Below are 27346 nucleotides of genomic sequence, written 5' to 3' on the forward strand. Positions count from 1 at the left end.
AGACAAGGGCAGGGAGAAACACCACTGGGATATTCCTGCAGGGGACAGGGGGCCTCTTGGTGGGCACCAAGCTTGCTGAGATGATCTTCAGATGGCAGACTAGGTAGCGAATTCAAAGTTGAATTTCTAACTGTTTATTTTTTTCTAAACTGGGGTGTCTGCGATTCCTAGCTGAGGTGGTTTAGTTAATCCTTTGAAAATTTTTTTTAAAATCAGATAGCTATGTCCTATGCCTTATCAGTGATGACTTAAGCACAATGAAACTCCAGAGTAGTTGTTTGCGCTGCTAAATCAGATCATTAACAAGAAGAATCAAGAACTAGCTGCAAGCCCTCCCTGGCACAATTCTTAATGAATTTGAAATAATTATTTCTACTTACTCTACTTGGATTCTGTTGTATTTCCATCTGGACAATCCGAGTTTGCATTGGCTGGTGACCCTATTATCGTTGTTTCTATAACCCCAATTTATTATATACATTATTTCGTTTATTCTGTCACAAATAACTGTCATTTTCTCTGCCTCCTCTTTCTCCATTACCCTGCATTTGTTTTCTTTTTTAGATACGTGTTAAACTCCTTTAGAAAGTCATTATTATTGAAAACCATTATTATAATAATTCCTACAATAAACATGACTATAATTCAAGAATCTTTTCCAGATGTTTCTCTCATTTTGCTATTACTGCTTTTTAAATGTAGGATTTACTTTTAATTCCAGATTCAGAAATACAGAGTCTGCGGGCAAGTCAATTTATTACAATTTCAGTTGTACTTATTCCAACTGCTGTCCTTCATCTCATATCCAAGAAGGATTCAGAAAACCATAACAATGCTTTCACTCTTGTCACGTAACAGATGAAATCTATACTCTTGTTATCTGCCTTATTAAAGTCCTCCTTATAGTGATAGGCAAGGAACCTCGATAGCAGGTTTATTTAAATGAGCACAGTTCATGAGTGATTCCTGCCATTGTTTAAATGTCATCCTGAGGTCTACTTGGCACACAGGAGAAAGCTGCTTGTGCTGCTAAATATCCAACTGGTTCTCTGAAGGATATCTGACTTTGCTTTATACAACTGTTACAACCAAAGAAAACCCCTGAAGGTGTCTGAAGAAATTATCTGATAGGCTTCTTCACTGTCCCTTATTTGCATTGAGGCCCACAATGTCAGGTGAACCAAATAAAAAGGCACAGATACCTTAATTCCTCTTCATGCATGGTATAAAGTGATAAAATCAAAAATTGTAGGTAGTAATGCTAAATTGTTTGAATTCAATATTTTGAATTGATTTGATCCAAAGTACGCACACTTGGTGGTGGAGGTTTCTCACATTTTTTTGTAATGCTTTCCAAGATAAGTCTTTCTCCCTCAGTTCCATTAATACTAAGTCTTCAATTCTTTACTCTATACCGTTTAATAATTGAACTGTTTTGTGGTTAAGAATTGGAGAATAATTATTAAAGGAACAGAGAAAGAAAGTAGTATCAGCAGAGATCAGCCAAGGTCGAAGTGGAAGAGTCTCAGGGGAATAAATGGCCTGCTCTTGATCTCATGACGCCTCCCCCTCAGTGTCAGACCAGATGACATGAATGAATAATTGGTCTGTGAGTTAAGCTGTTGGTCGTGCAATATTCCAAGGGTGGAAAATTTCAAAAGAATATTCTTCTTCTGACACAAATTGTAGACTTGGAGTTTGCTATTTTTGTTAGAATGCATGGTGCGTAGCAGAGGCCTGGAGACATTACAATTTTGTGTGCCTCTAAGTCTCAGAATCTGTCTATTCATGCAGGCAATGGTTCAGTTTCACCCAGTTGTTAAGCAACGGGTAATAGGCCACTAAAACAATGACTCCTCACTTGACGAACTGTTCTAAGGCATAGCAACAAATCTGCAAGAGCCAGTTGAAATCATATGTGTGCAGCAGAAACTGGCATTAGATATACTCACACAGTTTACACTTCAGGAAGAGACATCATCTATGTGGGACTGAGACCATCAACCACTACTAATCCCAGATTCTGCAGTTGTTCAATAGCTCTTACACAGCTGAGTTTCAAAGTAGAACTTCAAAGACTATCACACCTTCCCCTTTACTAATTTTTTTTTGTTAAAATGGCTTGCTTTCTGAAAGGCACCCGAACACAGGAAGTTACACTTTTTAAATTAAGTTTGCCTATACATCATTTGATATTTAAAACAAAGCTTATGGTGGGGTGAAAATTAAAATCTTAGAACAGCTGGATAGGACCAAATGTCAACTCAAAAGTTGTCTTTTAACCATTGCAATACACTTGAGAACATGTTTAAAAAGAGCACCACATTTTAAAGGATTTCCTTAAACTTGATCAGGAAGCAATAGCATCAGTATTAGTAATCTAGTAGGAAAAGTAATGCTCATTTTGTTAGCAACTTCAAGGTGAATCTGCTCAAAACCAAAATTAAATTTTGCAATGTTTGAGATGTTCATCTTTGCAGCTGCACTGGAGGAAGAAGACATCCACTAATCTTCTGGCATGAAGTGATTCTGTGACTTTCTCATAAGAAAAATGAACATTTCAATGCATGTGTACCATCCAGTAAAGCACCAATTGTCAATTTTTTACATCTCTGTTGTCATACATAGCTTGCATTTATATAATGCCTCTATCACAGTTCAACTCCACAGGGCACAAGAAACATTTGTCAGAAACAATAATTCTGCCTGTCCAGAGTGGACCATGCCTGTTATATTCCATCATGCACACCAACCAAATTAGAAGCAAAAGGTACTTACGTTGGCAGGTATCCTTCTTTTCCTCATATCCTGGTTTGCAGACACATCGTCCAATAGGCACCAACCATCCTCCATCAGCGCTGCAGTGCATCTTAGGCACATCGTACTCCTCAGAATTATTGACACAGGAGCCTCGGACTTCCACCAGAGAGGAGTCTCCCTCAGTCACCTTGTCGGGAAATTCTGCAAGGTTACGAATTGTTAAAGGGCACTTTTTGTAGTAGACCCGCACTGATACCAAAGCGATACAGGCACCCACATCTTGAAAGGCGAGGTAAAAGCCTTTCTTTGTCAGTGATCCAATGTCTCGCACCTCAGTGTTTAACTTCATCACTCTATCACCAACATCCACCTGGGTGAAGCTCTCATCAGCAGCAATTGTGTCAATCTTTATATATTGAGTCTCCTTAATATACCACAAATTGTTATTGTTAGACTCATAATAATACATGTTAAAGGTCTCCTTGCATGTTCCTGGAACACCTGGCAGACTGTTGCAGTCTCTGAGCGTAAACTTAATCTCAATATAAATACGATGGGCTCCATCCCGGGGAATCCAACTAGTCCGCAACCAATTATTCTGATAGGCTTCCATGACATTGCAGACCTGGTATGTTCGCATCGGCGTGTTCCTTTCATCCATAACACTGATTTCTTCCCACTGCAATCAAGAATGCACAGCGGTAAGTAAGGTCTGAGAGTACAAAAGTATCAAACAAGTGTACAGAACCGCTTATCTTTTGCAATATGCCACAGTTTTCTTGTTAGAGAGATATTTCTGACAAAGCAATATATTATTTGTTACATCATAGGAAGACTGTGTGATGTATGTTTCTGCTTGATCCATATCAAACACATTAGATATTTTCATGTTTCACCTTAATGAATCTTTCTGTAAGTCAAGTCAAACAATGTAAACCAATTTTAGGCAAGGTTTGTTTTAGTCTTTGTTGGTAGGATCATGCTGGTGGTGAATAAATTGCCAGAATATTGCTTGAAGTCACTATATGTTGTACTGAAATAGAAACGATCTCCCGACTTTGATTTTTAAAATCCTCCATAACTTCTGTATAGAGGACAACCCAATTGTTCATGCTTAAAGAATGCAATTCCGACTGCTGCTCATAGAAAAATGACTAACAACGTAGTAGTGGCATAGGTTTTCTGCTGGACTTATGCACCACATGAAAATATCCAGTAGAAGTGCACATATTTTCAATCGTATGCATATTATTCAACATGTTTTCAATTATTTACATCCTAGAAATGTACATACAACCATATCCCATTGCAACTAAAAAGCTTCCCACATCCAGAATGTTTCTGGCATAATTTTGATGAAATGATCTTGGAAACAGTGCATTCTACAGAATCAGCCACCTGAGTGCACAGACAATTAAAACTGATTACTAAATCTATTTGCAAGTACAGTATCTACAGATGAAAGTCTGGTGGACTATTCTACCGGACATGCTCTGAAAGCTCAAGCTATTTAAGGTTATCGCCACCTCAATCTCAGCCTTTCAACCAAGGTCAAGTGAATGTTCCAGCTGTGAGCTTTTCAGATGTTTTGACTTCATTTTTGACACTGGTTGAGGATTTAGCAGCTAACATGTAGTGACACTTGGTGTTTGCATACCAAGAGTTTAAGAAGAACTTAATGCAGCCACATAAAAATGGTGGCCATCAACCGAGTGTTATTTTGAGCACGTTTTATCATGGTATCCTTGCAGAATGATCTATTTTTAGCCTTCAGTTAAAGTAGAAGATAGCTTGAGGAATAGGTCAGATTTGCACCATGCACAGCAACACCAACAGCATCTCATACCACTGTTGCAGAAGATGGGCGAATTGGTGCTGAATGCTCTAAGTGGTTCATCACATGACTCTCAAGGAAAGGTTTGTGCAGAAAAAATTTTAATTTCAAATGTAACAGCAAGTGATCAGTACATAACATCCTTGAGGATTAATAGACCGTGAAAATATTTGATCTTGTCGGTTAACTCACCAAACAAACCATCAAAGTCATTTGCAAGAATGCTTCATCACCAGAACTTACAACCAGTAACCAAGACACAGCTTGACTGGTGCTGGTGAGAAGGGTCCTCCCCAACACATAGTTCCTATACGCCCAATGTCTCACAATGGCTGTAGTGAGATAGAGATAGTTATGTACTCCTTGTCAAAATAGCCATTGCAAGAAAGGTCTGGGGAAAAGTGCAGTGATTTCTGTCAAAGTTCATCTCAGCAGTTGTACAACACAGGACTCTGAACCAAGATCTGTTGTTAGGGGGATGTACAATGAGGAAACATAAACTGTGCATGGAGGACCTGCATCTTCGGGAAAGGTGGCCATTCTCAATTACCAGTAAAAAAAGCAAATCTAATGCCGCAACCTCAGTAAAATAAACTAATGTAGGTCATTTGTTAATGAAATTCATTTTAAAAATGTTATTAACTACAACATTTTAGCTATTCCTCAGTAATTTCAAGCTTTGCTGACATCTTTATCCAAACTGCATGACAAAAGTTATGAGGTTAAAGATTCTTTCAGGCATGGGAACCCTTGTAAGCAGTCCAAAAGCTTTACATTTAAGCCTGTTCCTGCACTAGCCAATATTCAATAATATAATGCATACCCCAGGAATATAAAAACCAATTTGAACTAGTCATCCATAGTTTTTGTGTGGGGCCTCATCAAACCATTTCAAGCTAAACAGAGGTAACAATTATGAAGCACTGGAAATGAACATGAAGAGCAGCAATTATGTTCAAAGATTTTTATTTCTACAAGTTGAATCAAACATACTACAAAATACATGACAGGAAAGTTACTCAGGTACAGAGAACACAAACAACCCAGCAAGGCTGGCAGCATCTGTGGAGAGAGTAACAGCGTTAATGCTTCAAGTCTGGTACAACTCTTCTTCAGAACTGAGTATTCTCTCACCATCTTCTGCATACAGTTATGCTCAGTAAAGTCTGTTGCTGTGCACTCACCAGAAGACAAACCTCTCACTACTACCATGTTGAGACATCATTAGAATTGTAAACCACAGGAAAGGCTAGCCACCTACTAGGGCTGTACAAATGGACACGGTGGCTGGGGAAGAGAACGTTTGGATGAGTTAGGCAATGCTAATTCCAGTCACAGAGGAGACTCACTGAGATAATTAACTGTAGGGTTCCTCACTTTATAATTTAAAGGTTTCTTTTTATGCCCAATTTCAAATGAAGGCTATCAGAAATGTTAATTATTCTTTTACCCTTCATTTTTTAATGGGCTTATTATGCAGTTCTGTTTCCAAAACACTTCTGTTTTCTGCCCTAACCAAGAACTAATTCACACATCTTGCAAACACACACTATAATCACTGCATGATTCATGTACTTTCTTAAGAAAAGAAGGGATGAGGTAAGACAAACCTCAAGATGTGCCAGTGATAATGGGAACTGCAGATGCTGGAGAATCCAAGATAATAAAATGTGAGGCTGGATGAACACAGCAGGCCCAGCAGCATCTCGGGAGCATAAAAGTTGATGTTTCGGACCTAGCCCCTTCATCAGAGAGGGGGATGGGGTGAGGGTTCTGAAATAAATAGGCAGAGAGGGGGAGGCGGACCGAAGATGGAGAGAAAAGAAGATAGGTGGAGAGGAGAGTGTAGGTGGGGACTTAAAATCTCCCCTTCCCCCACGGCATCCCAAAACAAGCCCAGTTCGTCCCCTCCCCCCACTGCACCACACAACCAGCCCAGCTCTTCCCCTCCACCCACTGCATCCCAAAACCAGTCCAGCCTGTCTCTGCCTCCCTAACCTGCTCTTCCTCTCACCCATCCCTTCCTCCCACCCCAAGCCGCACCTCCATCCACCTACTAACCTCATCCCACCTCCTTGACCCGTCCATCTTCCCTGGACTGACCTATCCCCTCCCTACCTCCCCACCTATACTCTCTCCACCTATCTTCTTTCCTCTCCATCTTTGGTCCGCCTCCCCCTCTCTCCCTATTTATTCCAGTTCCCTCTCCCCATCCCCCTCTCTGATGAAGGGTCTAGGCCTGAAACGTCAGCTTTTGTGCTCCTGAGATGCTGCTGGGTCTGCTGTGTTCATCCAGCCTCACATTTTATTACCTCAAGATGTGCCTATGTTTTAAAACTTTGGAAAGTTTATATTCTCATTCTTGTGTTCAAATGTCTCCTTGGTCATGGCCCATTTATCCCTGTAACCTCATTTAGCCCCAGCAACTTTCCAAAACTCTGGATCCTCCAAATTTGGCCTCATCTTCCTTCCGCTTCTTACCTACTGCACTCACCCCTCCATCACTGATAATGGGAACTGCAGATGCTGGAGAATCCAAGATAATAAAATGTGAGGCTGGATGAACACAGCAGGCCAAGCAGCATCTCAGGAGCATAAAAGCTGATGTTTCGGGTCTAGACCCTTCATCAGAGAGGGGGATGGGGTGAGGGAACTGGAATAAATAGGGAGAGAGGGGGAGGCGGACCGAAGATGGAGAGTAAAGAAGATAGGTGGAGAGAGTATAGGTGGGGAGGTAGGGAGGGGATAGGTCAGTCCAGGGAAGACGGACAGGTCAAGGAGGTGGGATGAGGTTAGTAGGTAGATGGGGGTGCGGCTTGGGGTGGGAGGAAGGGATGGGTGAGAGGAAGAACCGGTTAGGGAGGCAGAGACAGGTTGGACTGGCTTTGGGATGCAGTGGGTGGGGGGGAAGAGCTGGGCTGGTTGTGTGGCGCAGTGGGGGGAGGGGACAAACTGGGCTGGTTTAGGGATGCAGTTGGGGAAGGGGAGATTTTGAAACTGGTGAAGCCCACATTGATACCATTAGGCTGCAGGGTCCGTCCGTCCGTCTTCACTGGACTGACCTATCCCCTCCCTACCTCCCCACCTATACTCTCTCCACCTATCTTCTTTACCCTCCATCAATGGTTGCATTGGCTCCAGCTTTAAGCCCAAAACCCCTAGAATTTTCTTCCCAAACTTCTCTTCCTCACCTCTGCTTTAAGTTTGTCTTTGAAATCGACTGTATTCTTCAAGTTATTGGTCACGTGACCTGACATCACCTTTAAAATTTCACACAGCATTTTGGCCAAGTGGTTTACAAGAGGTATTCTAGGATTTATCATTAGGCCAATTCCCTGCAACCAGGTATTCTGTCGCAAGCATTATTCATTTGCAATTTCTTGAAAACAAAACAAATCCTTCCCTTTGTTGAGATGTTCTTGACCTTATTTTGGTCTGTGCTCAAACTAGCTGGCCACCAGATTCCCTGGGTGTGGCGGAAACATGGAATTATTCCATTGAAACCTTTCAACTGAATAGTTCACAATTTCCAGTAAACGACGTGGGTGGGTACAAATTTTCTTTGAGAAAAATCATTCTTAAAGTGATGCCAAGGCTGTCCACTCACAATCGTCATTTGTTTAACATCAATAGTGTGACCTTGAAGCAGAATATTAGAATATCAATTTAGTGTGGACTGCACACTCTCACAGCTCAAAGCTGACAGCAATTTATTACCTTCTGAAATGTGGGCCGACTTGGTAGAAACTTCCCTTCACCTGTCAAATTGCTAGCAGCTATTTTAGGAAAATACACAATTAACACATTACTCTGGAGACTCGGGCTAGTGAGAATTGTGCTTGGTCAGTAAGTATTGAGGATTATGAGTGTTAATTAACATTTTTTCCTTAAGAACAAGAATTCTTCTTGGAATTAAGAGATTTTTTCCCTTAAATTAAATGGCAATTAATAAGGGCTGGAACAAACTTGGGAGTGTTGAGGTCTGGCTAATGAATGTTCCAACTTACCTGTGTATATGCAGAGGCAACTAGAACAGCTGATCAGCAAATTTAAAAGAGTGTATGAGAGGTGAAGGCCAAATGATGTTTTCTGTAGATAAGTCATGAGGGGAACAGATAGGGTGCATATCTTTTTTCCGAGGTTGGGTGTTTTCCAAAACTAGAGGGCATAGGTTTAAGGTGAGAGGGGAAAGATTTAAAAGGGACGTAAGGGGTACTTTGTTTGCACAAAGCGTGGTGCTTGTATGGAATGAGATGCCAGAGGAAATGTTGGAGGCTGGTAAAATTACAACATTTAAAAAGATGTCTGGCTGGGTATATAAATAGGTTTGGAGAGATAAAGGCCAAATGGGGCGAGGTCAGACTGGGATATCTAGTTGGCTTGAGCGTGTTGGACTGAAGGGTCTGTTTCTGTGCTTTACGAATCTACTAACCCTGTGACCCAGATCCTGGAATGCTCCAGGGACTCCGTTTCAAATCCCAATGTTGAATTCAATAAAAATCTGGAATGATGAGTCTGGTGGTGAAACCGCTGCCAAATGTCAGGAAATAGCCATCTGGTTCACTAATGTCCTTTAGGGAAAGAAACCTGTTTACCTGGTCCAGCCCACAGGTGACTCTGGGCCCACAGCAACGTGGTTGACTCCTAAATGCCTCATAATTAGAGTTAAGCAATAAATGCTGGCCTAGCCAATGACACCCAAATCCTGTGAATAAGTACATCAAAGAGAAGCTGACAACACAAGTACTGCAACCATTAGTCTGTGACATATGAAAGCAAACAGTTACGACATGAATGTTGCCATAACTGATGGGAGGGGTGTTGTGGTGGGGGGGGGGGGTGTTGTTGCATGCTGGAGTCCAACCCCTGCTCTTCTTGGAGCGGGCACAAAAAAGTTAAACGTCACAAAAAGATTTTAAAATGTATACGAAGTATCTCAACTCACTCATCTTCTTGACCTAGGTTATAGAAAGCATGTCCAGATTCTATAAATTAATAAAAATTATTCAAGTAAATAGTTTCTTGCTACACGCAAGAAGCTACAAGCCATCAGCATGTAACATGACTTACGACTCTAATCTCCTTATACTCCCTGTTACAACACCCCCCCCCCCACCCCACACACACATCTACATGCCTGTCCACACCCACACCCGATAGGGAAATCATAAGCATGAATGTTATATTCAGAGAGAAAACTGAGAAAGCAGTGCTTGTTATTCACAAATTTTTGTGATGGTCAAAAGACTGTTTCTCAGGGATAATGGGAACTGCAGATGCTGGAGAATTCCAAGATAATAAAATGTGAGGCTGGATGAACACAGCAGGCCAAGCAGCATCTCAGGAGCACAAAAGCTGACGTTTCGGGCCTAGACCCTTCATCAGAGAGGGGGATGGGGAGAGGGAACTGGAATAAATAGGGAGAGGGGGGGAGGCGGACCGAAGATGGAGAGCAAAGAAGATAGGTGGAGAGAGTATAGGTGGGGAGGTAGGGAGGGGATAGGTCAGTCCAGGGAAGACGGACAGGTCAAGGAGGTGGGATGAGGTTAGTAGGTAGATGGGGGTGCGGCTTGGGGTGGGAGGAAGGGATGGGTGAGAGGAAGAACCGGTTAGGGAGGCAGAGACAGGTTGCACTGGTTTTGGGATGCAGTGGGTGGGGGGGAAGAGCTGGGCTGGTTGTGTGGTGCAGTGGGGGGAGGGGACGAACTGGGCTGGTTTAGGGATGCAGTAGGGGAAGGGGAGATTTTGAAACTGGTGAAGTCCACATTGATACCATTAGGCTGCAGGGTTCCCAGGCGGAATATGAGTTGCTGTTCCTGCAACCTTCGGGTGGCATCATTGTGGCAGTGCAGGAGGCCCATGATGGACATGTCATCTAGAGAATGGGAGGGGGAGTGGAAATGGTTTGCGACTGGGAGGTGCAGTTGTTTGTTGCGAACCGAGCGGAGGTGTTCTGCAAAGCGGTCCCCAAGCCTCCGCTTGGTATCCCCAATGTAGAGAAAGCCGCACCGGGTACAGTGGATGCAGTATACCACATTGGCAGATGTGCAGGTGAACCTCTGCTTAATGTGGAATGTCATCTTGGGGCCTGGGATAGGGGTGAGGGAGGAGGTGTGGGGGCAAGTGTAGCATTTCCTGCAGTTGCAGGGGAAGGTGCCGGGTGTGGTGGGGTTGGAGGGCAGTGTGGAGCGAACAAGGGAGTCACGGAGAGAGTGGTCTCTCCGGAAAGCAGACAGGGGTGGGGATGGAAAAATGTCTTGGGTGGTGGGGTCGGATTGTAAATGGCGGAAGTGTCGGAGGATGATGCGTTGTATCCGGAGGTTGGTAGGGTGGTGTGTGAGAACGAGGGAGATCTTCTTAGGGCGGTTGTGGCGGGGGCGGGGTGTGAGGGATGTGTTGCGGGAAATACGGGAGACGCGGTCAAGGGCGTTCTCGATCACTCTGGGGGAAAGTTGCGGTCCTTGAAGAACTTGGACATCTGGGATGTGCGGGAGTGGAATGTCTTATCGTGGGAGCAGATGCGGCGGAGGCGGAGGAATTGGAAATAGGGGATGGAATTTTTGCAGGAGGGTGGGTGGGAGGAGGTGTATTCTAGGTAGCTGTGGGAGTCGGTGGGCTTGAAATGGACATCAGTTACAAGCTGGTTGCCTGAGATGGAGACTGAGAGGTCCAGGAAGGTGAGGGATGTGCTGGAGATGGCCCAGGTGAACTGAAGGTTGGAGTGGAAGGTGTTGGTGAAGTGGATGAACTGTTCGAGCTCCTCTGGGGAGCAAGAGGCGGCGCCGATACAGTCATCAATATACCGGAGGAAGAGGTGGGGTTTGGGGCCTGTGTAGGTGCGGAAGAGGGACTGTTCCACGTAACCTACAAAGAGGCAGGCATAGCTGGGGCCCATGCGGGTGCCCACGGCCACCCCCTTAGTCTGTAGGAAGTGGGAGGAGTCAAAAGAGAAGTTGTTGAGTGTGAGGACGAGTTCAGCTAGGCGGATGAGAGTGTCGGTGGAGGGGGACTGGTCGGGCCTGCGGGACAGGAAGAAGCGGAGGGCCTTGAGGCCATCTCCATGCGGAATGCAGGTGTACAGGGACTGGACGTCCATGGTGAATATGAGGTGTTGGGGGCCAGGGAATTGGAAGTCGTGGAGGAGGTGGAGGGCGTGGGTGGTGTCACGGACGTAGGTGGGGAGTTCCTGGACCAAAGGGGAGAAAATGGAGTCCAGATAGGTGGAGATGAGTTCGGTGGGGCAGGAGCAGGCTGAGACGATGGGTCGACCAGGGCAGGCAGGTTTGTGGATTTTGGGAAGGAGATAGAAACGAGCCGTGCGGGGTTGGGAAACAATGAGGTTGGAGGCTGTGGGTGGGAGGTCCCGTGAGGTGATGAGGTCGTGAATGGTGTTGGGATGATGGTTTGGTGCTCGGGTGTGGGGTCATGATCGAGGGGGCGGTAGGAGGTGGTGTCGGAGAGTTGGCATCTGGCCTCGGCGATGTAGAGGTCAGTGCGCCATACTACCACTGCGCCACCCTTGTCTGCGGGTTTGATGGTGAGGTTGGGGTTGGAGCGGAGGGAGCGGAGGGCTGCCCGTTCTGCGGGGGAGAGGTTGGAGTGGGTGAGAGGGGTGGAGACATTAACCACCTCAACCTCTCCACCCCTCCACCCCTCCACCCCTCTCACCCACTCTCACCCACTCCAACCTCTCCCCTGCAGAACGGGCAGCCCTCCGCTCCCGCCCCAACCTCACCATCAAACCCGCAGACAAGGGTGGCGCAGTGGTAGTATGGCGCACTGACCTCTACATCGCCGAGGCCAGACGCCAACTCTCCGACACCGCCCCCTCGATCATGACCCCACACCCGAGCACCAAACCATCATCTCCAACACCATTCACGACCTCATCACCTCAGGGGACCTCCCACCCACAGCCTCCAACCTCATTGTTCCCCAACCCCGCACGGCCCGTTTCCATCTCCTTCCCAAAATCCACAAACCTGCCTGCCATGGTCGACCCATCGTCTCAGCCTGCTCCTGCCCCAGCGAACTCATCTCCACCTATCTAAAGACTCCATTTTCTCCCCTTTGGTCCAGGAACTCCCCACCTACGTCCGTGACACCACCCACGCCCTCCACCTCCTCCACGACTTCCAATTCCCTGGCCCCCAACACCTCCTATTCACCATGGACGTCCAGTCCCTGTACACCTGCATTCCGCATGGAGATGGCCTCAAGGCCCTCCGCTTCTTCCTGTCCCGCAGGCCCGACCAGTCCCCCTCCACCAACACTCTCATCCGCCTTGCTGAACTCGTCCTCACACTCAACAACTTCTCTTTTGACTCCTCCCACATCCTACAGACTAAGGGGGTGGCCATGGGCACCCGCATGGGCCCCAGCTATGCCTGCCTCTTTGTAGGTTATGTGGAACAGTCCCTCTTCCGCACCTACACAGGCCCCAAACCCCACCTCTTCCTCCGGTATATTGATGACTGTATTGGCGCCGCCTCTTGCTCCCCAGAGGAGCTCGAACAGTTCATCCACTTCACCAACACCTTCCACCCCAACCTTCATTTCACCTGGGCCATCTCCAGCACATCCCTCACCTTCCTGGACCTCTCAGTCTCCATCTCAGGCAACCAGCTTGTAACTGATGTCCATTTCAAGCCCACCGACTCCCACAGCTACCTAGAATACACCTCCTCCCACCCACCCTCCTGCAAAAATTCCATCCCCTATTCCCAATTCCTCCGCCTCCGCCGCATCTGCTCCCACGATAAGACATTCCACTCCCGCACATCCCAGATGTCCAAGTTCTTCAAGGACCGCAACTTTCCCCCCAGAGTGATCGAGAACGCCCTTGACCGCGTCTCCCGTATTTCCCGCAACACATCTCTCACACCCCGCCCCCGCCACAACCGCCCAAAGAGGATCCCCCTCATTCTCACACACCACCCTACCAACCTCCGGATACAACGCATCATCCTCCGATACTTCCGCCATTTACAATCCGACCGCACCACCCAAGACATTTTTCCATCCCCACCCCTGTCTGCTTTCCGGAGAGACCACTCGCTCCGTGACTCCCTTGTTCGCTCCACACTGCCCTCCAACCCCACCACACCCGGCACCTTCCCCTGCAACTGCAGGAAATGCTACACTTGCCCCCACACCTCCTCCCTCACCCCTATCCCAGGCCCCAAGATGACATTCCACATTAAGCAGAGGTTCACCTGCACATCTGCCAATGTGGTATACTGCATCCACTGTACCCGGTGCGGCTTCCTCTACATTGGGGAAACCAAGCGGAGGCTTGGGGACCGCTGTGCAGAACACCTCCGCTCGGTTCGCAACAAACAACTGCACCTCCCAGTTGCAAAAAATTTCCACTCCCCCTCCCATTCTCTAGATGACATGTCCATCATGGGCCTCCTGCACTGCCACAATGATGCCACCCGAAGGTTGCAGGAACAGCAACTCATATTCCGCCTGGGAACCCTGCAGCCTAATGGTATCAATGTGGACTTCACCAGTTTCAAAATCTCCCCTTCCCCTACTGCATCCCTAAACCAGCCCAGTTCATCCCCTCCCCCCACTGCACCACACAACCATCCCAGCTCTTCCCCCCCACCCACTGCATCCCAAAACCAGTCCAACCTGTCTCTGCCTCCCTAACCGGTTCTTCCTCTCACCCATCCCTTCCTCCTACCCCAAGCCGCACCCCCATCTACCTACTAACCTCATCCCACCTCCTTGACCTGTCCGTCTTCCCTGGACTGACCTATCCCCTCCCTACCTCCCCACCTATACTCTCTCCACCTATCTTCTTTCCTCTCCATCTTCGGTCCGCCTCCCCCTCTCTCCCTATTTATTCCTGTTCCCTCTCCCCATCCCCCTCTCTGATGAAGGGTCTAGGCCCGAAACGTCAGCTTTTGTGCTCCTGAGATGCTGCTTGGCCTGCTGTGTTCATCCAGCCTCACATTTTATTATCACTGTTTCTCAGGCTTCCTTTTTTCTGGATGCTTCCACAAAGGCACAGGGTGGCTGGTTCAATTAGACTAACATTTAGACTTATGACTAAAAGTCACAGCTTATAGCAACTGCTGGGGAAAAAAGAAAAAAAAAACAGACTGGCTTCCTTTAGTTGCTTTTACTGCTCAGAACAGAAGGGACTCTCGATGCTACCCACAGCGTCAAGCTCTTGAGCTTTTTGAGAACCAATCACATTATTCTTGGCAGGCAGAAGACCACTGCCATTGGGTAACTGGTCACTAGTATGCAAACCAATCTATTGCATGCTGCTGACCAGAGCTCCACTTGAACACAACCTTTGGTTCCAGTTTGTCTGTAACCACTGCTACTGACAGCTGTGCCAAGTGTTCACAATGAGTATTAAATCACTTGCTTTCAAAGTATGTAACAATCTTGATATTTCCTGGTTTCAAGCACTTCTTTACTCATTTCAGTCCACAATTAAGAAAACTCAAAATTAAAACAACACGGTCTGGTGCATTTGTTGGGGAGAAGTATTTGTTTGCATACCTCCTTCCAAAAACATTGAATATTTTTAATTCAAACAACAAATCATGGTTAATCTTAAGTTTCTGTGTTTCACAAATAAATTTTGTTTCAGAAAAATTATCAACAAAATTACATTGAGATGTTGATCATGCATTTTTTAAATTTAGGCAAGTCCAGCTATTTGCTTCTAAACTCTTGGAGTAAACTGGGGAGATGTTATACTGCGAGTACATTTGAGGCTCCATGTTGATAACTGGATTGCCCTTTTATAGTTGTTCTGCACCTTGTGACGATAGAGTAAAAGGATGTTCCACTGATTGGGCTAGAAACAGAAAGCCATTTGAAAAGCACAAGTACATAGTAGGACTGGATGGACCAAATGGCCTATTTCCATGCTGTAACTTCAATAAAAATATATATCTTGTATGCCCATCACACACTACATTGGACTATATGTCTGGTAGAGATAAAGTGCTAAAATTGTTTGTTTAGAAACCTCTGCATCAAGCATGAGGAGTGTTAGTGATGTTTTGCAATCAAATCTTGTACATTTTTGCCCTAAGAGAGCCTTTGTGATAGCCAAAAGGGGAACAAAAACACAAGAGCTGTTTCAACAATAACAAAGAAGCAACTTGTATTCTCTTTGTTGTGGAAAAAAATAGCTGAAAGAAACTCCCTGACAAACAAGCCACACACAGTAAGAGAGACATACTCATCCTTTCATTGCAGACCCTACAATTATGATTTTATTGAAGTCCATAACACCAGGCTGGCGCTATTGTAAAAGCACATCGTAGATTATCTTCAACCGTGGCTTAGTTCAAGTTATTTTTGTTTTAGTCTGAGGGATTCTCTGACGTTAATTTACCTTCATGTCAGACCAACACAATCCCAATCTTGGCAGAAAACTACCCCAAAATGGTTGGTGAAGATAACAAAGTGTGGAGCTGGATGAGCACAGCAGGCCAAGTAGCATCTCAGGAGCACAAAAGCGGATGTTTTGGGCCTAGACCCTTCATCAGAGAGGGTCTCGGCCCGAAACGTCAGCTTTTGTGCTCCTGAGATGCTGCTTGGCCTGCTATGCTCATCCAGCTCCACACTTTTTTATCTTGGATTCTCCAGCATCTGCAATTCCCATTATCCCAAATGGTCGGTCCCCTGCTTTGGCAGAAGTGTACTATTTCTTAGACCTGGAAGGGAGTGGAACAGGGTGTTGGTAGTTAAATTCAGAATCAAACATTGCACTAATCTTGAATATTTATCTCAGCAGGTCTGGTAGTGAAGAAAAATCAGAGCTAATGTTTTGTGTCCAGTTACCGAATGTTAACTCTGACTCTTCTTCACAGATGCTGCCAGACCTGCTGAGCTTTTCCAGCAACATTTAAGTTTTTTTCTGATTTACAGCATCCAGAGTTCTTTTGGTTTTTATTAGTTATCCCCTCACGTGGGAGATATCTCCTAAGACAGGAGCAAGGACACAAGTGGTCATCTCCTGAAACTAATCTATAATTTAGTTGCCGCGAGCCAAAAAGATAATTTACTTGACTCAGGCAATCAACATATCGCATAAGGGTATAGATGAAGGCTCCACAAATTATAAAGATAACATTTATGTTCAGATTTTCTTTGTAGAAGACTGATAACGTGATTCTTAGATTACACAAGACGGAGTCCCATTCTTTAAATCATTTAAAGAAAATAGGCCACTTGCCCATTGAATTAAATGGAAGTGAAATACTGAAGCTACTGGGAATCTGAAACAAAATGCAGGTCAGGCAGTATTTGTGAAGGAAAGCTGACTTAACACTTCAGGTCAATGATCTTTTGTCAGGATATTATTTATTAAATATGGGTGTCAATTTCTTGTGCTTGTAATGTGATCTAAACACTTTGTGTATGACGGGTGCAATACAACAACCAGTTTTCAGAACATACAATGCTCCAAGAGTTCAATGTGGTTTCATTTTGGAAAAGTCCAACCTTTTATTTCTTCCACCCAGTTTCCCATTAGAAGCAGCTGAAAAACGTGTTCGCCGTGATCTGTTGGAGCATCTGATGTAAATGATGCATTTCTTTTTCTTCAGTAAGGCTGTATTCCACTGATTTTATGGTCACACTCAATGTCAAAGTCACACTCACTAGCTGAATGCTACTTAAGATATGTCTTTAAAAACCAGAAAAAGTGAACATTGTCTCACCAGCAAATAAATACAAGAATTAATGGATTCAGAGACTTTTAGGGCAATCTTAGATGTTATTAATTTAATCTGTGGGATGAGAAAGAAATTCACATTGTGAAGTCTGGATTTAAAGCTAATACAGTAGACAGATTCACAAAAGGTTGCTTTTGATATTAACAGCATTATCAGGATGGTACTAATTACACATCGATTGTAATTCAACATGTCATTTTAAACAGAGTTACATTGATATTTAAAACGAGAACCACAGTGAACTCCCAACTGCATTTTTTCAGAGATAATGGGAACTGCAGATGCTGGAGAATCCAAGATAACAAAGTGTGGAGCTGGATGAACATGGCAGGCCAAGCAGCATCTCAGGAGCACAAAAGCTGACGTTTTGGGCCTAGACTTGTTTTTCAGGTCTGCCATTATGCCTACATTAATGCAGGTAAACCAGTTTACCTATTGCATTGCTCAGCACCCGGTAATGCAGGTATTCATCACGGATGGTGGTCTGCCAAATTAAATGACAGCTTTAAAAGGGCAGTGCCAAAATCAGGCTATACATTGTCTGGTTTTAGATTTACTTATTTCTTTTTCCAAAAATTCATCCTATTACACTGCACAGGGGTAAGGTTACACAGTGAAGGCCAGTTGGGCAGTAGTGCTAAACAGGCAGTTTTGTATCAATATCCTGTTAAATGCCCGACTTGATATTCCATTCTAATGAAGCCATTTGCACTGAATATTGCACAGGAGGTTCAACTGGCAGATATTACATGCTACTCATCTTTCACTATCATCCAAGGTACATTTATACCTTTTCTTGTCAAGATAGGTAGTCATAAAGATTCATTCATTCTTTATTCAGTCTAGTAAGTGGGAGTTGATTTATGGTCCTAGGCTTTTGAATCTTGACTACATTAAGAGGCAATGCTGTTTTTTTTTGAATCCTAACATGTCAAATGAGATATATTTACAGACACATGGTGGCACAATCATTATTTTAAAACAATAGTATTGCCCATGGCTTGTCTGCGACAGGGAATGATCTACAGACCTATTAGGAGTCCTGCAGAGAAGCTATCGGTAACATTTTTTTTAAAAATTGCATTACAAGCGAAGCAGGACTAAATATTCTCTCAGGAATGCCGATGCATAGTTCAAGGACAGAAGGGAGACATACTCCAGCACAGAGATGAAAGTGCTGAACATAACTGTAGTTGATTATGATGAAACCAACAAGTAAAACACAAGTTTTCAAAAAAATACCAGTCTTTAATAATATACAGTATGACAAGACATTGGGAACTATCAGTAGTAGCAGTTAAGTCCAATATATTGTTTAAAAATATAGATGGTAACCAACAAAGGGTCTACTTTCAATCTATGATCAGTCCCAAAGGATTTCTTTTAGTGGCTGAAGAATATTTGAGGAGATCTTAGTGCTCACTTGAGCATTTTCACAACCATGAAGTTTATGTCGTGGATTCTTTGAGGCCAAGGAAAGGCAAGTGTGAAGCAATGAAAACCTCACGACATTTAAGCAAAGTTCCACTCTAAATATCACTGAAATATAAGGTTAGGCTGCAATTTTAATAATGTTCCATTTTATAAACAGAAGAAGAATGCGTTAGTCAATGAACAGTGAGCAAAGAAAGGGGAGGTATAAAGTTAAGCAAATATAAAGTGGGAGGCAACTGCATACTGGTTTTATCATTAGCCTAGAAATCCAGAGACCCAAATATTATTCCAGGAAGCCGGATTTGAATCCAAGGAATTTGAATATAATAAGGAAAAACACTGGAACCAAAATACGACTGTTAAAGCATTGGTCAGAAAAAAAACAATATTCTTGTCTTTTAGGGGGAGGACCTGGTTTCATCTAAATGTGACTCCAGATCCACAAAGGAAACAGGAAAGAACTTAAACAAGGAATTAGGTGATAGAAAGGAGCCATAGAATATCCCTAGCAAGTAGGATTAAGAAGAATCTCAAGGCATTTTTTGCACACCTGTTAGGAGTAGAAGGGTAGCTTGGGAAAGGGTAGTTCCTCTCAAAGACAAAGGAGGAAATTTATGCATGAAGCTAGGAGGAAGTGGGTGAGGTCGTTGATGACTACTTCACATTGGTATTCACTAAGGAAAGAACATTAATAATGTTCTGATCTTCTATATATTGATTTTCCAGGGCATTTTGTGATTTAAAAGGTGATGTTGGGTGTTTTGAAAATCACTAGGGTAGATAGGTCCCCAGGGTCTGAGGGGCCTTGAAATACTGACAATACATTAAATCATATTATAGAGTCATACAGTACAGAAACAGACCCTTTGATCCAACTCTTCCATGCCAACCAAATGCCCCAAATGACCTGGTCCCATTTGCCAGCATTTGGCCCATATCCCTCCAAACCCTTTCTGTTCATATACCCATCCAGATGCTTTTTAAAATTTGTAATTGTACAAGCCTCCACCACTTTCTCTGGCAGCTTGTTCCATGCATACACCACGTTCTGCATGAAAACGTTACCCCTCAGGTCCTTTTTAAGCCTTTCCCTGCTCACTATAAACCTATGCCCTCTTTTTTTGAACTCCCCCCACCCTTGGGAAAAAGACCTTGGCTATTCACCCCATCCATGTCCCTCAGGACTTAATTAATTGCAAAAATGACACACCTTAACCTCTGGTAATCCAGGGAAAATAGTCCCAGCCTATTCAGCCTCTCCCTATAACTCAAACCTTCCAGTCCCGGCAACATCCTTGTAAATCTTTTCTGCACCCTCTCAAGTTTAACATCCTTCCTAGAGAAGGGCAACCAGAATTGTATGCAGTATTCTGAAAGTAGGCTTACTAATGTCCAGAGATCATGGGAACTGCAGATGCTGGAGATTCCAAGATAATAAAATGTGAGGCTGGATGAACACAGCAGGCCAAGCAGCATCTCAGGAGCACAAAAGCTGACGTTTCGGGCCTAGACCCTTCATCAGAGAGGGGGATGGGGGGAGGGAACTGGAATAAATAGGGAGAGAGGGGGAGGCGGACCGAAGATGGAGAGTAAAGAAGATAGGTGGAGAAGGTGTGGGTGGGGAGGTAGGGAGGGGATAGGTCAGTCCAGGGAAGACGGACAGGTCAAGCAGGTGGGATGAGGTTAGTAGGTAGCTGGGGGTGCGGCTTGGGGTGGGAGGAAGGGATGGGTGAGAGGAAGAACCGGTTAGGGAGGCAGAGACAGGTTGGACTGGTTTTGGGATGCAGTGGGTCGGGGGGGAAGAGCTGGGCTGGTTGTGTGGTGCAGTGGGGGGAGGGGATGAACTGGGCTGGTTTAGGGATGCAGTGGGGGAAGGGGAGATTTTGAAACTGGTGAAGTCCACATTGATACCATATGGCTGCAGGGTTCCCAGGCGGAATATGAGTTGCTGTTCCTGCAACCTTCGGGTGGCATCACTGTGGCAGTGCAGGAGGCCCATGATGGACATGTCATCAAGAGAATGGGAGGGGGAGTGGAAATGGTTTGCGACTGGGAGGTGCAGTTGTTTGTTGCGAACTGAGCGGAGGTGTTCTGCAAAGCGGTCCCCAAGCCTCCGCTTGGTTTCCCCAATGTAGAGAAAGCCGCACTGGGTACAGTGGATGCAGTATACCACATTGGCAGATGTGCAGGTGAACCTCTGCTTAATGTGGAATGTCATCTTGGGGCCTGGGATGGGGGTGAGGGAGGAGGTGTGGGGACAAGTGTAGCATTTCCTGCGGTTGCAGGGGAAGGTGCCGGGTGTGGTGGGGTTGGAGGGCAGTGTGGAGCGAACAAGGGAGTCACGGAGAGAGTGGTCTCTCCGGAAAGCAGACAGGGGTGGGGATGGAAAAATGTCTTGGGTGGTGGGGTCGGATTGTAAATGGCGGAAGTGTCGGAGGATAATGCGTTGTATCCGGAGGTTGGTAGGGTGGTGTGTGAGAACGAGGGGGATCCTCTTGGGGCGGTTGTGGCGGGGGCGGGGTGTGAGGGATGTGTCGCGGGAAATGCGGGAGACGCGGTCAAGGGCGTTCTCAATCACCGTGGGGGGGAAGTTGCGGTCCTTAAAGAACTTGGACATCTTCCGCACCTACACAGGCCCCAAACCCCACCTCTTCCTCCGGTACATTGATGACTGTATCGGCGCCGCCTCTTGCTCCCCAGAGGAGCTCGAACAGTTCATCCACTTCACCAACACCTTCCACCCCAACCTTCAGTTCACCTGGGCCATCTCCAGCACATCCCTCACCTTCCTGGACCTCTCAGTCTCCATCTCAGGCAACCAGCTTGTAACTGATGTCCATTTCAAGCCCACCGACTCCCACAGCTACCTAGAATACACCTCCTCCCACCCACCCTCCTGCAAAAATTCCATCCCCTATTCCCAATTCCTCCGCCTCCGCCGCATCTGCTCCCACGATAAGATATTCCACTCCCGCACATCCCAGATGTCCAAGTTCTTCAAGGACCGCAACTTCCCCCCCACGGTGATTGAGAACGCCCTTGACCGCGTCTCCCGCATTTCCCGCGACACATCCCTCACACCCCGCCCCCGCCACAACCGCCCCAAGAGGATCCCCCTCGTTCTCACACACCACCCTACCAACCTCCGGATACAACGCATTATCCTCCGACACTTCCGCCATTTACAATCCGACCCCACCACCCAAGACATTTTTCCATCCCCACCCCTGTCTGCTTTCCGGAGAGACCACTCTCTCCGTGACTCCCTTGTTCGCTCCACACTGCCCTCCAACCCCACCACACCCGGCACCTTCCCCTGCAACCGCAGGAAATGCTACACTTGTCCCCACACCTCCTCCCTCACCCCCATCCCAGGCCCCAAGATGACATTCCACATTAAGCAGAGGTTCACCTGCACATCTGCCAATGTGGTATACTGCATCCACTGTACCCGGTGCGGCTTTCTCTACATTGGGGAAACCAAGCGGAGGCTTGGGGACCGCTTTGCAGAACACCTCCGCTCAGTTCGCAACAAACAACTGCACCTCCCAGTCGCAAACCATTTCCACTCCCCCTCCCATTCTCTTGATGACATGTCCATCATGGGCCTCCTGCACTGCCACAATGATGCCACCCGAAGGTTGCAGGAACAGCAACTCATATTCCGCCTGGGAACCCTGCAGCCATATGGTATCAATGTGGACTTCACCAGTTTCAAAATCTCCCCTTCCCCCACTGCATCCCTAAACCAGCCCAGTTCATCCCCTCCCCCCACTGCACCACACAACCAGCCCAGCTCTTCCCCCCCACCCACTGCATCCCAAAACCAGTCCAACCTGTCTCTGCCTCCCTAACCGGTTCTTCCTCTCACCCATCCCTTCCTCCCACCCCAAGCCGCACCCCCAGCTACCTACTAACCTCATCCCACCTGCTTGACCTGTCCGTCTTCCCTGGACTGACCTATCCCCTCCCTACCTCCCCACCCACACCTTCTCCACCTATCTTCTTTACTCTCCATCTTCGGTCCGCCTCCCCCTCTCTCCCTATTTATTCCAGTTCCCTCCCCCCATCCCCCTCTCTGATGAAGGGTCTAGGCCCGAAACGTCAGCTTTTGTGCTCCTGAGATGCTGCTTGGCCTGCTGTGTTCATCCAGCCTCACATTTTATTATCTTACTAATGTCCAGTACAGCTGCAACATGACATGCCAACTCCCATACTCAATGGGCTGACCAATGAAGGCAAGATGTGCCAAATGCTTTCTTCACCACCCTGTTTACCTGCAACTCCATTTTCAAGGAACTATGCAACTCATTCCTTGGTCTCTTTGTTCAACAACACTCCCCAGAAGCCTCCCATTAGCTACACAAGTCCTATCTTGATTTGCTTTACCAAAATGCAGCACCTCACACATTTGTCTAAATTAAACTCTATCTGCTAGTCCTTGGTCACTTACCAACTATACCTCTCATATTCATATCTAAATGATTTATACCAATGATGAAAAACAGTGGACCCAGCATGTAATCTAATCTTACTCAGCAGTCTAACATGCGGAACCTTGTCAAATGCTTTCCTGGAGTCTACATAGACAACATTTACTGCTCGGCCGTCAATCTTTTTTGTCACCTCTTCAAAAAATTCAATTTAGTTAATGAGACATAATTTACCATCACAAAGCCATGTTGACTATCCCTAAAAATCCTTGCCTTTCCAAATGCATGTAAATCCTGTCCCTCAGAATTCCCTCCATCAACTTGCCCAATGACATAACATTCACAGGTCTATCATTCCCTAGCTTTTTCTTATAGTGTTTCTTAAATAGTGGCACCATGTTAGCCAACCTCCGGTCTTCCAGCAGCTCACCAGTGGCAGTCGATGATAAATATCTCAGCAAGGGGCCCATCAATCTCTTCCCTAGCTTCCTGCAGAGTCCCAGGAAAGACATTGTGTGACACTATCACCGTGCTAAATGGGACAGACTTCAATAGATTGAACAACTCAAGAATGGACATCGCTGAGACACTGTGTACCATGAGCAGCCACAGAATCGTACACTTTTATTGCTATCAAGTCAGTGGATTAACCTTGGTAAATGAAGAGTTCAGGAGAACATGCCAGGGACCAGGCATACCTATGAGAGTCAGCAAGCTGAAGCTACACAAAGAATTGTCTGTGCCAAACAACATAAACAACAAGTGATAGTTGAGCAACTCCCCAAACAATGACTTGCATCTAAATCCTGCAATCCTGCCACATCCTTGGCATGAACGACAGTGAGCAATTAAATAACTTACTGAATGATAAAGCTCAACATATATCTCCATCCACAAAAATAGAGGAATATAGTACATCAGTGGAAAAGGATAGGCTGAAGTATTTTTAAGAACTTTCAGCCAAAATGCCGAGTGAATGTTTTACCTCTGTAATCTCCAGAGGTCCCAGAATCACAAAAGATTGTTTTCAGCCACTAAACTGGAAACAGCTGGAGAAACTCAACAGGTCTAGTAGCATCTGTGGAGAGAAAGCAGGGTTGATGTTTCAGGCCCAATGACCCTGAAAAATTACAAAGGCATTTTACTGAACTATCCAGCTTTTCCCACACCATTACATTGTCTAATCTAAATGAACACAGTTGCATTCTTTTACTACTTTACAACCAACTCAGCCCACACATACTTTTCTGAACTACAGCGACCAAACTTGAATCTATTTGGGCAATTAAAGCATTTTACATGCAGATTTATCCCTGTCACCATCCTCTACATCCTTCCCAACAGTTTTAATTTCTCCCAAAATATTAAGGGACCAAAAGTAGGAATAATGTTCCAACTAAGACATTAACCAAGGTCTTGTACATTGACAAAATTTAGCACTTTAGCACTTGAGCTTTATCCATTTGTCTAACACAGCTGTAAATATGAAAGAAAGAAATATAAATGTCCTGTGTTGCAATCACCATCTAACCAGTCACGTGCTATATAATTAGAAATGTACCAAATTTGGAAAGAGCAGATCTATAGAGCACAACTGCAGCAATCATCTGAAAAATGAAGGCATTGCAAAAACGAAAATGATTTGCATTTATCTTGCACTTTGGAAGAGGAGCTGTTGTGTATAGTGGGATGCAAAGCAAATTACCACAAACTGCATTTTGAGCATTTGTTTTTATGATGTTAATTTGAGGGATAAACATTGGTCAGGTGACTACTCTTCTTCAAAATGTGGTCACGGGATACTCTTTCACATCCACCTGAAAGGAAGTAGGAGGCCTTTAACATCCAAACACAGCACCTCTGAATGTAAAGCATTTCCACAACATTTTGCACTGAAGCATGAGCCTAGATTTGCTCCTGACCTTCCAATTCAAAAAGCAAGAGCACTAGCAATTGAGCCACAGCTGACAGTTTCCATAAACAATCCGTGCAAAAATCAGTTGATTGGTTCTTAATTTTGGATTATGGTGAACTCAGATCATTCTAATCAATGTACAGTACAGTATGTATGTTAACAGAGTTTGAGATACTTAGTAACTGGCTTTCAATATTTTGCAGACTAGCCAAAATGAGAAGCCGTAAAATGAAAAGTTTATCATTTGGCACGCTCAAAAGTCAACATGCAGCTAGATTTTGATTATAAGTAATATTGAACAATCCAAATCCCGACACTTCCTCCAACTCCCTGCTGCTTAATTGTCTTACTGCCAGACAGGATCTGTTTCGGACTTATTGAAAACAGACAAAGCAAAAAGGGGAACATTGTTAGAATTGCACTTTAGTTCTGGATGCTGAAGGCAGAAGCTGAGACAGAAAACTGCAGTGGCTGCTCAATACTATTGTGTAACTGGTGCTGCACTTGTCAACCTTTGATGCCTACTCAGTAAATGATTATTTATCGTCACTATGTCTGTAGATACACTGCAACAATACCCCTCAGTGGAAGCAAGCCAAGCATGTTGCCTTTGAACTTGGAGGCTGATTACAGCAAAGTTTTTTTTGTGTATCTTGAACTAGTCTGCGTTTTTGACTCAGAAAGCAAAAGAGAAATGATTGCTCCTGCCTTCACTGTCTCTTGTAGATGCAGTGAAGGCTTTTTATCTCAAGCAGAGTATTTGTATCTGATAAAGCAAAACTTGAATTAGCTCCTGTAATGTAAGAATTATACATGGGGAACATTGTACTGAAAGATTCAACAGACATTTATTACTACACCTGGTAGATACAAGTACTGCAACTAGTCAGTTACAAACGTCTGTGAGATTCCCTCAGCATGTCATGCTGCAATTGGCCACAGCAGGATAAAGGACCTTTATACCATCAGGTCACAAGATGAATCTGTGTGTGTCTTTCAAAGGTATACTGCATACTAGCGGTGAGACATAAAACAGTTTGTACTAAGCTAACTACTTTGCCTCTTAAGTAATTTTCACAAAAATTCCATTCTGATGATAGTTGGCACATGGTTGAAGATGAAGCATTGATGTCAGTAAAGGGCATAGTCATCATTTAGGCCTGTGCAAGATGCCATTTCAATAACATCAACTGATACTTTGGATTAAACAGAAACTTTTGAACTCTTTTTACACACAATTTCCAAAGTGTATTTTCTTTTCTTAAAAATGTTTATTCACAGGATGTTGGCATCATTAACTATACCAAAGTTATAAGTAACACTGAGCAATCCAAATCCAAATGCTTCCTCGAACCCTTATCCTCATTGCCCATAGGACAGTTAATGCAATGAGTCTGATGTCATATGTAGGCCAGACCAGGTAAGAATGGAAGTTTCCTGCTCTCAAGCACATGGCTGAACCAAACAGATATTTCCTGCAACACTTTATATTGGATTCATGACCATCACTAGGCTTTTAATTTTAGAAGTCTATCAAATTCAAATTCTACCATCTGCCATGGCTGAATTTGAACCTGGGTCCCCAGAACATTACTTGGGTCTTGGTATTATCACTGGTCTGTTAATCCAACTAGCTCATCATTTCCCTTCTATTCTATGAGTAAAAATGGGAATGGTCTCAATGAATACATGCTAGGAATAAGTGTTATTTAATTAACCCAAGATAAAACAATGTGTTGTAAAAATCCCAGGCAGGAGTGATTTCTGAAGTGTGGCCAAATACAATACCTCTTCATTAGCAGTTTTGTGCTGTTGTGTTGTAATACGACATGATCCTAAGATCATTATGTATAAAGGATAATGCTGCAAAAGGGGATTAATTTATATTCTTTTCTCACCCATACCAAACAAGGTATTGGCCATTGGAAACTGCAACACCATAATTTCTGCATGTTAAGTTTCAATTTCACAGTCAATTGCCATTGAGATTGATCCCACACTATATCAAAGCTGTCCTGCAGTCTGGACTGTTGTCACATTGTGCATGAGAATGTAAAGTCACAAACCAGTGTAATGTAAAGACCTACAGCCAAGAACATCAGAGTTTGCTTCCTTAACTGAGATGATAATTGGATAGTAGATTAGTTTTCAGAACCCCCACACTAGCAAAAGAACAAATGACTAATGTTTATATTGTTACTTTCAGGATGTAAGGAAATTCCAAAGATAAATGCTTACATTTGAAGTGTGGATG

The 27346-nt window shown here is 44.7% G+C and overlaps 1 protein-coding gene across 3 annotated transcripts in view; it reads right to left on the minus strand.

Moving 5' to 3' along the window:
* LOC125457606 (ephrin type-A receptor 3) overlaps positions 1–27346 on the minus strand; it is a 340233-nt gene that overhangs the window by 272374 nt on the left and 40513 nt on the right. For all 3 annotated transcript variants that reach the window (XM_059651018.1, XM_059651017.1, XM_059651019.1), the window contains exon 3: positions 2779–3439. In XM_059651018.1, coding sequence (XP_059507001.1) covers positions 2779–3439 — 661 coding nt within the window. The remainder of the gene's footprint in view (positions 1–2778; positions 3440–27346) is intronic.

Source organism: Stegostoma tigrinum, chromosome 14, assembly GCF_030684315.1.
Source record: "Stegostoma tigrinum isolate sSteTig4 chromosome 14, sSteTig4.hap1, whole genome shotgun sequence".
NCBI classification, from domain to species: domain Eukaryota; kingdom Metazoa; phylum Chordata; class Chondrichthyes; order Orectolobiformes; family Stegostomatidae; genus Stegostoma; species Stegostoma tigrinum.